The sequence below is a fragment of the Physella acuta genome, unplaced genomic scaffold, assembly GCF_028476545.2.
Source record: "Physella acuta isolate Inbredline_101_S28 unplaced genomic scaffold, ASM2847654v3 ptg001294l, whole genome shotgun sequence".
NCBI lineage: Eukaryota > Metazoa > Mollusca > Gastropoda > Physidae > Physella > Physella acuta.
In genome coordinates, this window is record NW_026732809.1 from 1 (window position 1) to 13,410 (window position 13,410).

General features: G+C 39.5%; 1 protein-coding gene across 1 annotated transcript; it reads left to right on the forward strand.

The window, feature by feature from the left end:
• Nucleotides 1–9,202: 9,202 nt before the first annotated feature.
• On the forward strand, nucleotides 9,203–12,366 carry LOC131958135 (uncharacterized). Its single transcript, XM_059323014.1, has 3 exons — nucleotides 9,203–9,903; nucleotides 11,270–11,303; nucleotides 11,863–12,366. Exons 1-3 carry the CDS (start codon nucleotides 9,226–9,228, stop codon nucleotides 12,264–12,266), a joined length of 1,116 nt encoding a protein of 371 aa, XP_059178997.1. The 5' UTR covers nucleotides 9,203–9,225; the 3' UTR covers nucleotides 12,267–12,366.
• The last annotated feature ends 1,044 nt before the right edge of the window (nucleotides 12,367–13,410 follow it).

Genomic DNA, 13,410 nt, shown 5'->3' on the forward strand with positions numbered 1-13,410 from the left:
GGTGTCTCTTGTCTATGTGTATTTTGATGTGTCTCTTGTCTATGTGTATTTTGAGGTGTCTCTTGTCTACGTGTATTTTGATGTGTCTCTTGTCTATGTGTATTTTGAGGTGTCTCTTATCTACGTGTGTTTTGAGGTGTCTCTTGTCTATGTGTATTTTGAGGTGTCTCTTGTCTATGTGTGTTTTTAGGTGTCTCTTGTCTACGTGTGTTTTGAGGTGTCTCTTGTCTATGTGTGTAAGTCGTGTCGACGTCATCTGATCCTATATAAATACGATATAGAGTGACACGATATTGTATCGTTTTGTCAAGCATTGTTGTTTGGGTTGAGGGTAAGATTAGGGTTAGGGCAGGGTGAAGGTTACGATCAGAATTTATGTCAGGGTTAAGATAAGAGACAATGATGAATCCATGGTTAACGTCTAGGTTATGGCCACGGCTCCAGTTACAGCTAAGGTTACAGCCCATGTGTCGTCATCTTTTCCCGTTCGTGCCCAAGACACTCGGGGCAGATGAAGTAGAGTTCATCTGCTTCAGAGATGTGAAGGAATAGTGTAGTCAGCGCTATACCCAGCCGCCTGTGTTTCCCTAATATGAGCTAGGTACCCATCAGAGCTGAGTAGACACAGGGTCATTCTACTAACTTGAGCCCGTGTGTAGTATTGGTATACTAGGGAATTAAAAAAAAAACGGGTATAGTACGGTATACTAGGGAATTAAAAAAAACGGGTATAATATCGGTATACTAGGGAATAAAAAATTATCGACGTCGACATTTTACTGATTGCTTTACCTGTTTATTACCTGTGGTATACTAGTCAACCAGTGTGTGTGTCGACTAGTTGGCGGAAGTATCTTTGATCTGTCTGTGGAATACCTGGGGTGTATAATCAGGACACGGTTCTAGATACGAGGACATGGCGGTGAAGTGTAAACGGATTGCGTTGAAATGTATTCAAATTGTGTTGAAGGGATTTGAAGTCACATGCGTGTCACAGCCCACCGCCACCAAATAACTATCAGTGTTGTGTATGCTAAGACTCTACTGAAAATATGATGTCACAATAGCTAGTCAAGGTAAAAATGTAGCTTTAGTAAAAACGTATCCGTAGACCTCTGTGATGAAATTATATTTACTCTATTTCTTTAATTAAGTGCTTAAAGGGAAGTAATTGTAAGCATAAGTGCATGTTAATTAATAGACTCGGAATTTCCATTAGAGGGCTATACTTATTTCAACATAATAAGTCATCCTGTCTAAAAAAAATTAAATTTAGTTTTATTTTATAAAAAGTATTTGGAGTGGTTTTTGTTAATTAAGATAAATCTATATTCTTGTAGTAATCGCCATAATTATTTATATTGCTAATTATTTTTTATTAAACGAAAAATTAATCGAATACTAATTGTGAAAATTTCAAAATCTTTAAATCCTTATTTTTTTAACCCATGTGTAAAAAAAAAAAAAAAAAAAAAAAAAAAAAAAAAAAAAAAAAAAAAAAAAGAATGTGTTTATTAAATATTTGTAAATAATTTTTTTTAAAAATAGTTTAAAAGAAAAGATTTTCTTTTGTATCTTCCTCATTAAGGAGTGTCTAAATAATTAATTAAATCGTACAGATGCTTCGGTCAGGCCACGTGCAGATCGTTAAGGCACATGTCCAGTACCTGGAGGAACAGAGTCAGGCTCTGGAACCAATTCTTCATGAACTTAATAACGTATGTTCATGTTAGTTACATCTTTTTGATGTTAATTCTGGTATACACAAAATGTAATACTGTATAGTGTGGTATAGGGGTCATCCATAAATGACGTCACGCTTTTTTGGACGATTTTTACCTCCCCCCCCCCTCCCCTCCGTCACACGTCGTAACAAAAAGCCAGACCCCCCCCCCCTAAAATGACGTCACACCTCAGCCTACAACCCCCTCAAAATTGCAGTTGAATTTTTTTTAAAACATCGATATTTTTCTAAAATCTTGCCTGAACTCTGCCAACATAGAGTATTTTAATCAATTCCTCTTACTATTTATTAAAACCGTTTTCTAAAACGCGAAAAAAAAACGTCTAAAATTCGTTTTCTAACATTGCTTTTTTTATAAAGCAAAAGTCTGACGTCGCACCATCTGAACCCCCCCCTCCCCCTCATCACACAACGTCACAAAATTACGGACCCCCCCCCCCCTACGAGTGTGACGTCACTTATGGACAACCCCATACAACAAATATACTAATGAGTGTTGTTGGGTGTTTACTAAATTGTTATGTAGACAATCAATTCCGTCTGGCTTTCTTATCGAATGAGTTTAGTCTAGTGTGGGTTTAGCTGTAAGATTAAAGCTATGTTACTGTCTAGGTTGGCTTATAGAAAACAGTATCAGTTTGAGATTAAAACGTAGTAAATTACTGGCGTGATATCTATAACCCGTGGCCTGGCTAAGTTGTTGGTTTCTTTGCGTGGGCCCAGAGGCGTAGCGACCCTTCCCGGCGCCCGGGGACAAACTTTTCGATTTGCGCCCCCCCCCCCATCGAGATTTTGATTTGCACCCCCCCTCAAACTTTCGATTTGCAACCCCCCTCGAGATTTTGATTTGCACCCCCCCCCCTCAAACTTTCGATTTGCACCCCCCCCCCCCCCCTCGAGATTTTGATTTGCACCCTCCCCCTCAAACTTTCTATTTATTTTTCCAACCCATTTTGGCGCCCCCTAAGCTCGGCGCCCGGGGACATATGTCCCCCCGCCCCCCCCCCCCCCCCCCCGCCCTCGCTACGCTACTGCGTGGGCCTGTCATTGATAACCTCCCACCCCTCTTACACTACCCCCACCCACGATAGGCTAAGTTACCGATTGCGGTGACAAATCAATGTGTAATGTGTAATGACGGTAAGATTGGAGTATTTTAAGGCTGTCGCAGTATGTAAATAAATGTCTTGTTAGGTGTTAAATTACCAGCGCTCTTTGTAAATACGTTAGCGCTTTCTGTAAATGCGTTGTATGGAAAATAATGGTTAGGCACACATTTCCCAATGAAGTGCCTAACATTATTTTCAGACGTGGTTATGCACTTATACTATAGGTGGGGGAGGGGGTTCAGATTTCTCGTGTAACTTTGTAATCTCATTTTATGATGGTTCATCATCTGTGACGTATGAGAACAGAGGCGTAGCGAGGGGGGGGGGGGGGGCGGGGGGGACATATGTCCCCGGGCGCCGACCTTAGGTGGGCGCCAAATTGAAAGTTTGAGGGGCGGGGGTGCAAATGAAAAGTTCGAGGGGGGGAGGTGCAAATCGAAAGTTTGAGGGGGGGTGCAAATGAAAAGTTCGAGGGGGGGGGGGGCGCAAATCGAAAGTTTGTCCCCGGGCGCCGGGAGGGGTCGCTACGCCTCTGTGTGAGAATATGAATGGTATAGCGAATTTGTGAAGAGAAATAAATAACATAGCCACTTTCCACTGCTGGTAGGACACACACACACACACACGCACACACAATAACACAGATTGGTTACACTTCTGGGAGGGGGGGGGGGCGGGAGACACAATAACACAACCGACTTACACTGCTGGGGGGGTGACACAATAACACAGACTGCTTACACTGGTGGGGGTGGGAGACACAGTCCCTTTATGGTTACACACGGGACCATTGCTGTTGTTTGAGAAACCAGTTTTAGAAAGTTTTGTCAATCCTGCTACTGGGTGGGTGAGGGCGGGGAAGAAAGGCGCGGCGCCCGATTGAATAACTGTAACACGTTCACGCACGAGTGAGCATTAAAACACGTATTGCCATCGATCGTTGCTCTTATAACACGTGGCTTTACAATCAGGCGGCGCGTGCTATAGGGGCAGCTGTCTCCTGCTGTACGGTGCTTACAATCATTGTAATAGTTGACTTAATACGGTGCTTAAAATCATTGTAATAGTTGACTTAATACGGTGCTTAAAATCATTGTAATAGTTGACTTAATACGGTGCTTAAAATCATTGTAATAGTTGACTTAATACGGTGCTTAAAATCATTGTAATAGTTGACTTAATACGGTGCTTAAAATCATTGTAATAGTTGACTTAATACGGTGCTTAAAATCATTGTAATAGTTGACTTAATACGGTGCTTAAAATCATTGTAATGTTGACTTAATACGGTGCTTAAAATCATTGTAATAGTTGACTTAATACGGTGCTTAAAATCATTGCAATAGTTGACTTAATACGGTGCTTAAAATCATTGTAATAGTTGACTTAATACGGTGCTTAAAATCATTGTAATGTTGACTTAATACGGTGCTTAAAATTATTGCAATAGTTGACTTAATACGGTGCTTTAAATCATTGTAATAGTTGACTTGATATGTCCTTAAAATTATTGCAATAGTAGACTTGATACGGTCCTTAAAATTATTGCAATTGTTGACTTAATACGGTGCTTAAAATTATTGCAATAGTTGACTTAAAAGTCCTTGAAATTATTGCAATAGTTGATAGTCCTTAAAATTATTGCAATAGTTGACTTAATACGGTGCTTAAAATTATTGCAATAGTTGACTTAATACGGTGCTTAAAATTATTACAATAGTTGACTTAATACGGTGCTTAAAATTATTGCAATAGTTGACTTAATACGGTGCTTAAAATTATTGCAATAGTTGACATAATACGGTGCTTAAAATTATTGCAATAGTTGACTTAATACGGTGCTTAAAATTATTGCAATAGTTGACTTAATACGGTGCTTACAATCATTGTAATAGTTGACTTAATACGGTGCTTAAAATCATTGTAATAGTTGACTTAATACGGTGCTTAAAATCATTGTAATAGTTGACTTAATACGGTGCTTAAAATCATTGTAATAGTTGACTTAATACGGTGCTTAAAATCATTGTAATAGTTGACTTAATACGGTGCTTACAATCATTGTAATAATTGACTTAATACGGTGCTTAAAATCGTTGTAATAGTTGACTTAATACGGTGCTTAAAATCATTGTAATAGTTGACTTAATACGGTGCTTAAAATCATTGTAATAGTTGACTTAATACGGTGCTTAAAATCATTGTAATAGTTGACTTAATACGGTGCTTAAAATCATTGTAATGTTGACTTAATACGGTGCTTAAAATCATTGTAATAGTTGACTTAATACGGTGCTTAAAATCATTGCAATAGTTGACTTAATACGGTGCTTAAAATCATTGTAATAGTTGACTTGATACGGTGCTTGTATTAAGTGACTTCACACGGTCGTTTAAATTATTGTATTAAGTGACTTAAAATTATTGCAATAGTTGACTTAATACGGTGCTTTAAATCATTGTAATAGTTGACTTGATATGTCCTTAAAATTATTGCAATATTTGACTTGATACGGTCCTTAAAATTATTGCAATTGTTGACTTAATACGGTGCTTAAAATTATTGCAATAGTTGACTTAAAAGTCCTTAAAATTATTGCAATAGTTGACTTAATACGGTGCTTAAAATTATTGCAATAGTTGACTTAATACGGTGCTTAAAATTATTGCAATAGTTGACTTAATACGGTGCTTAAAATTATTGTAATAGTTGACTTAATACGGTGCTTAAAATTATTGCAATAGTTGACATAATACGGTGCTTAAAATTATTGCAATAGTTGACTTAATACGGTGCTTAAAATTATTGCAATAGTTGACTTAATACGGTGCTTAAAATTATTGCAATAGTTGACTTAATACGGTGCTTAAAATTATTGCAATAGTTGACTTAATACGGTGCTTAAAATTATTGCAATAGTTGACATAATACGGTGCTTAAAATTATTGCAATAGTTGACTTAATACGGTGCTTAAAATTATTGCAATAGTTGACTTGATACGGTGCTTAAAATTATTGCAATAGTTGACATAATACGGTCCATAAAATTATTGCAAAAGTTGACTTGATACGGTGCTTACAATCATTGTATTAGTTGACTTGATATGTCCTTAAAATTATTGCAATAGTTGACTTGATAGGTCCTTAAAATTATTGCAATAGTTGACTTGATATGGTGCTTAAAATTATTGCAATAGTTGACTTGAAAGTCCTTGAAATTATTGCAATAGTTGATTTGACACCGTCCTTAAAAATATTGCAATAGTTGATAGTCCTTAAAATTATTGTATTAGTTGACTTGATACGGTCCTTACAATCATTGTATTAGTTGACTTGATACCGTCCTTAGAATTATTGCAATAGTTGACTTGATACGGTGCTTAGAATTATTGCAATAGTTGACTTGATATGCGTAAACATTGTAGCTAAACCATTACATTTAACCTTTATATTTATTTATATTAAAACGTGTTATCTCCTTATACATGTAAAATCGTTATAATTTTGTGTGGTTGATTGCTCTGTATTTTTATGTGATCTATGTGTGGTTCCATGATTAGTCTGTAATGAATGTGAATTATGTATGGTGCTCAGAGTTTTTTTCCAGGCATCTCTTGGAGGGGAGGGGGGAGAGGGGGGTAGTCTGCCCCCCCCCCTCAGAAATTAAATGGAATTTGTATAGAAAATATATACTTTTAACAGTGTCTGCCCCCCCCCCCCCCTGGAAATTTTAGTCCGCCCCCCCCCCCCCCCGAAAATTTAAAGTGCCCCCCCCCCCCCGGAGAAAAAAGTCTGGAAGAAACACTGATAGTACTTTATAGTAGTGCGCATTTATGTTATTTATATATGGTACTGTATTTTTGTGTACTGTTGTGTGTGAATTGTGTATGGTGCTGTATATATGTATGTATATGTATGTATATACCCACACGATGTCCCCAAAATTCCACCCTTGGAACTAACGTCTCTAGTCTGATCTGTGTAGGCCATCAACAGGGGTAAGGCGTGGATCAACGATCGAGACCAGAAGAGGTTAAGTTTTACAGACATTTGCCAGGAACTGGCGGCCGCCTCTGCGCAAGCTTCCCGGCGGCTGTCGGAGATTTACGGTAAAATGGTGGTCTTAGTGCATACACATATGTCGGAGATTTGAGATTTACGGTAAAGTGATGGTCTTAGTGCATAAACATCTGTCGGAGATTTACGGTAAAGTGATGGTCTTAGTGCATAAACATCTGTCGGAGATTTACGGTCAAATGATAGGCTTAACTTATGGAGGGATTGTTCGGAAATGTTCGGTAACGCGGGGTGTATGGCAGTGCGTGAACAGCTGTTCGGACTCTTTCGGTAACATGTTGGCCACTCCTTGGAGCACTAATGGCTGTTCGGAGACGACGGTAGCAGAAGGGCTTAGTACTATTGTTAGAAATAACATTATGCCATGCAGAACAAATGATTGGGTGTTCTATGAGGGCGTCCATTAAAGGTGACACACTTCTTCGTGGCGGGTGGGGGGGGGGGGGGGAGGAAAGGTGCGGAGAGGGGAGGGATAGGTAGGACTTATGGCGATGATGTATTACAGGGGTAGGGTCAATGGGGTTTCAGAAAGTGTGACGACACACTTCTGCGTTTAAAAAAAAGGTAGCGTTTAAAAATTGAGTTCATGCCGTTTATTTTGTCAAAATATAAATTGTAACAGAAATTAACCAATATAGAATTTTTTTTGAAAATTGTAATTGAAATCAACCAATATAGACATTTATTTTTGCAAATTGTTATAAAAATTAACTAAAATTGCCTATTGAATGCTGAACGACATAAATAAATAATAATAAAGGAATATGTGTTGATGTTGTAGTAGACTGATGTGTGACGTCAGTCTAAAGAAAGACGGGAAGTATAGGGGAGGGTTTTGGCATTTTGTGTGATGATGGGGAAAAGAGGATGATGGTAAAACTCGTGAGGTCGTTATAGATGGCATCTCTCCCCCTCCCAATCGGTAAATGTGTTTTTTCCGTATATTTTTGTAAAAAAAAAAAAGTTAGGAGTGGAGAGGCATATATGGAAAAAAAAATAATTTTCGAAGAGAATGAATCACACCATGATTCGAATGTTATTTTCCCTTAGAGTAAGCACGAAATGTTTTTCCCTCCAGATTCTAATGACAAGGAGTGTACGAACCAGACTGATGAGTCAACAGACACAGGATCTACCTCTACACCACCTGGTCTTAAATCTACCCATAGGACGTCTGGTCCTGCAGACAGTAGCAGATCTGTAGCACATACAGACAGACCTAACGAGGAAGTAGATCACAGTCTTATCTACCCTGGTACAGTTTAAATTAAAAACTTGTCTGAACAATCTGCCTGAAACAACGTCTGACGTTTTAAGTATCGATTTGATAAATAGTGCGGGTATGTTCAGTGGCGTAGACAGGGGGCGGTTAGGGGGGGGGTCATAACCCCCCCCCCCCATAGACCCGTCGGTATATAGAAAAAGTATGGGGGGTGCAAATCGAAAGTTTGAGGGTGGGGGGGTGCAAATCGAAAGTTTGAGGGGGGGGGGTGCAAATCGAAAGTTTGTCCCCTGGTAAAAATTGGAACCCCCCCCCCTTCAGACGATCCTGGCTACGCCACTAGGTATGTTTAAGGTTAAATCATATCAGAGTGCTGTTTATGATTTCGGTAAAAATCAAAGCATTGTGGTGTGTTATATTTGTAGGCTTTATTATGTTCGCCATAATTCAAAACAATGTCTCTAAGGGGTCATCCATAAATGACGTTACACTCGTAGGGGGGAGGGGGGGGGTCCGTAATTTTGTGAAGATGTGTGATGAGGGGGAGGGAGGGGGGGGGGGTCAGATGTTGCGACGTCACATTTTTGCATTATAAAAAAGCAATGTTAGAAAACGAATTTTAGACGTTATTTCGCGTTTTAGATAACTGTTTTAATAAATTGTAATAGTTTAGACAAGGTTTTGGAAAAATATCGATGTTTTTAAAAAATTCAACTGCAATTTTGAGGGAGGTTGTAGGTCGAGGTGTGACGTCATTTTAGGGGGGGGTCTGGCTTTTTGTGACGAAGTGTGACGGAGGGGAGGGGGGAGGTAAAAATCGTCAAAAAAAGCGTGACGTCATTTATGGATGACCCCTAATCGAGATTCAATGTTGTATTTCCATGCATACAAGTTAGAAAACACAATAGTGATTTTTTTTTTACTATTTTTCTAATATAAAGGGATATAAATTGTTTTTTTTTTGTTGTTGTTACTAGAATTGAAAGTGGCGCTAAAGCGGATAGAACTGGCAGAAGACGCCATTGCTGCAATAACAGAACGATCACGTGGTGTCGAGAGAAGACAGACGGAAATGGGAGACAGACTTGAGACCGTCTCCAACCTGATCACAGAGACGAACAGACAGCTGGACGTCAAGCACGCTCAGGTGTGTGAGGTCGTTGAACAATTTGAGCGGAGACTTCTGCAAGTCGACCAAAACGTGGACAACCTCTCTCGTGTTTGCAAGGAGGTTCGCCAAGGAAATGTAAAAACTAGCCACGGTGAAAACAATAATGGGAATGTTGATGCGGAACGAAATATGTTTTTAAAAATGGTTGAGTTGGAGAGTTTGGTTTTGCAGGAGAAAGCTGCGCTATCGGGGATGAAAGAGAGTTTAGAACTGCTGGAGACAGATGTTAAAGAGAATTCTAGTCTACTCTCTGATCTGCTTGCTAAGCAGCTTGGAAAAGACAATGTGGCTGGTCAGTTGGAGAAATGTTACGGGGAGGTGCGGGGTTTGTTTACAAGGTGTGATGAGATCGCCTCGAGTTTGAGAGAAATGGACAGCTCCGTGCAGGAGAAGTGTGGGCGTGTCCCGAGTGTGGAGGTGTGTCGGAGAATGGAGACGTTGGTGACGGAACTTCCGGTGCTGGTGGAGAAATGTCAAGGTGACTGCGGCAACGTGTGGAGGACGCTGTGTCAGGTGGAGGAGAACTCCACCAAGCTGGTGGATCATCTGACGCAACAGTACAAGGAGCTGGAGCTGAAGGTGGGTTTGTTTTCTTAGCTGAAGGTGGGTTTGTTTGGTGAGCTAAAGGTGGGTTTGTTTAGCTGAAGGTGGGTTTGTTTAGCTGAAGGTGGGTTTGTTTAGCTGAAAGTGGGTTTGTTTTCTTAGCTGAAGGTGGGTTTGTTTAGCTGAAGGTGGGTTTGTTTAGCTGGAGGTGGGTTTATTTGGTGAGCTAAAGGTGGGTTTGTTTGTTTAGCTGGAGGTGGGTTTGTTTAGCTAAAGGTGGGTTTGTTTAGCTAAAGGTGGGTTTGTTTAACTGAAGGTGGGTTTGTTTAGCTGATGGTGGGTTTGTTTAACTGAAGGTGGGTTTGTTTAGCTGATGGTGGGTTTGTTTAGCTGATGGTGGGTTTGTTTAGCTGAAGGTGGGTTTGTTTAGCTGAAGGTGGGTTTGTTTGTTTAGCTGAAGGTGGGTTTGTTTGTTTAGCTGAAGGTGGGTTTGTTTAGCTGATGGTGGGTTTGTTTAGCTAAATGTGGGTTTGTTTGTTTAGCTGAAGGTGGGTTTGTTTAGCTGATGGTGGGTTTGTTTAGCTGAAGGTGGGTTTGTTTGTTTAGCTGAAGGTGGGTTTGTTTGTTTAGCTGAAGGTGGGTTTGTTTAGCTGATGGTGGGTTTGTTTAGCTGAAGGTGGGTTTGTTTGTTTAGCTAAAGGTGGGTTTGTTTAGCTGATGGTGGGTTTGTTTAGCTGAAGGTGGGTTTGTTTGTTTAGCTGAAGGTGGGTTTGTTTAGCTGAAGGTGGATTTGTTTCTTGAGCTCAAGGTGGGTTTGTTTGTTGAGCTGAAGGTGGGTTTGTTTAGCTGAAGGTGGATTTGTTTCTTGAGCTCAAGGTGGGTTTGTTTGTTGAGCTGAAGGTGGATTTGTTTCTTGAGCTCAAGGTGGGTTTGTTTGTTTAGCTGAAGGTGGATTTGTTTGTTGAGCTAAAGGTGGGTTTGTTTGTTTAGCTGAAGGTGGATTTGTTTGTTGAGCTAAAGGTGGGTTTGTTTGTTTAGCTGAAGGTGGATTTGTTTGTTGAGCTAAAGGTGGGTTTGTTTGTTTAGCTAAATGTGTGTTTGTGTGTTTGTTTAGCTTGTGGTGGGTTTGATTGTTTAGGTACAACAGTACTGTGAACTAGAGCTTAAGCTGTGTTAGATGGTTTAGATTTTACAGTCAAATGTGGTCTTGTTTAAATATTACAGCTAAAGATGGCTTTGTTTAGTTTCACAGTTAAAATTTTAAAAGTGGGTTTCTTTAGATTTTACATTTGAATTTGTTTTTGTTTAGATATTATAGTTAGGCTTAGAAACGATGGAGATTCAAACGAATACTTTCATTATTTTATTTTATTAATTACAACAGATGACAATTAAATTTCAGATGAACGACATATCCAATAAACTACAAACAATAGGTAAGCTTTGATGATCCGTTATTAATTTTTTTACTCAATAAAAACACTGAGCAATGGCGTATTAGGAAGGCTTTGTGTGAGCAGTGTCCTATAAAATCAACCATATACTTCAGTGTGTTGTGCCTTGTTGTGAGCACTCAGTGCTATTGGGTACCTGGCATGATTTGGTGAAAACGTTGTATTGGACATATTATCCCATAATTTAATAACATAAACATACAATTCGTACTTTTAAATTTTGGTTAATTAAATCAGAGACGTAGCGAGGGGGGGGGGGGGTGCGGACCGCACCGGGTGACACCATTTAGGGGGCTGACACCAAGGCAAAAAATAGTAAAATATACGGAGAAAAATTTGAGGGGGGGGGGGGTGCAAATCGAAATTTTGAGGGGGGGGGGGGGTGCAAATCGAAAATTGAAAGTTTGTCCCGGGGAAGAGTCGCTACGCCTCTGGGTGGAGGTGACACCATTAGGTGCCGCACCGGGTGACACCCGACCTCGCTACGCCACTGAATTAAATTGATACTTTCTTGTAGATAAGTAAGATTTTTTTCTTTTAGAGCAGTCCCATAACACCAAGAGAGTCGCCTTCACTGGCTACTTATCAGAAGGAAACAAATACAAACTTGGCTCAACTTTCGACAACTACGCACCGGTATGGTGCGAACATTTTAACTCCAAAACTGGCGAGTTCACCGCCCCAGCAGACGGTCTTTACCTGACCAGTGTCACGTTTGGTGAAAGTGAGGCGGGCAGGTTGGAGGTTGGCATTTACAAGAAGACGGTCAATGACGTCACGGAGAGGAAAGTACACTTTGTTGAGGCCAGCATGGCTTGGACGAGTGCGTGCACCGTGTGCGCGGTAGAGATGAGTGCAGGGGACAAACTGTACCTCAAGTTTGAGAAATCGGGAAAGACCGTTCAGTTTAGTGGGAATTCTAATTTCACTTGTATAAAACTGTAGATGCTAAGTATGTTTCTAGCAGGATATTTTTGTGTAAGCCTACATGTCAAGTACATTTCTAGCAGGATATTTTGGTTTATTTTTTTATTTTTTAAACATCTTTTTTGTAATTAGGGGTTGTGCACATATCAAATAAAACAAACATGGGATATTTTCGACTCACCCTTACTCCCATAAAATAAATAACCATTGTTATAGACCATACGTATTTTTATACGATTTAGGGCCACAAACACACAATGTAAACAGAATTTGGGCCTAAAAAAATTATGGTAATCATAATATTTTAGAGAAAAATGTGTGTTTAATCTTCATACGAAAGTTATAAAGATATATTTTATTTTAAATAATGACAAACACATTTTGTCTACTTATTCACCCAATCATTCTAAATGACAAAACAAATCACAAAAGAAAATTAACATGAACGTCATCTTCTAATTGAAAGTTATTTTGGCTACACCACTGCCCAACCCACATAACATAATATGTTTGAATTGCAATATAGTTGAGGCAAAATAATTATGTATGTCTGTTTAGGTTTATGAGTGGATGTTTATAAATTTTGTTTTTAAGTGATGAATATTATGTCTGTATATCCAATCAATAGATATTCTAATAGTAACCGGTTCACACAGTTGTTTTCTTTTTTTATTTTGTGAGCCAGACACTTTTCTTGAGACCACGTTTACACGTACAGGGAACATGACATTTTGATGGTGACGTCAAACTATTATTTACGACCTTGAACTTAACTGGACACTACACTAGATTAATCAGTTGTGTTTAAAATCTTACGGCGGAATTTTTAAATGTTTTATATACTTAAATAATTACGAATCTTTGTTTCAATGATAGTGATGACCTTAATTAAAAGTACTAATTATAGTTAGCCGTTAGGTCTTAAGACACATGGGGCAGAACATTTAGAGTGCGTGTTTCAATGACCTCGGCATACAGCAGGATAGTGTGGTCAGCTTTATGCCCAGCCGCCTGAGCATCCTTTTAACGTGAGTCAGGTGAACATGCACAGTGTTTCTTCCACTTTACTCTCCGGGGCGGGGGGGGGGGACACTCTTGATATTTTCGGGGAAGGGAGCGGACAAAATTTTCCGGGGGGGGGGGGGGGGGGGGGGGCGGACGC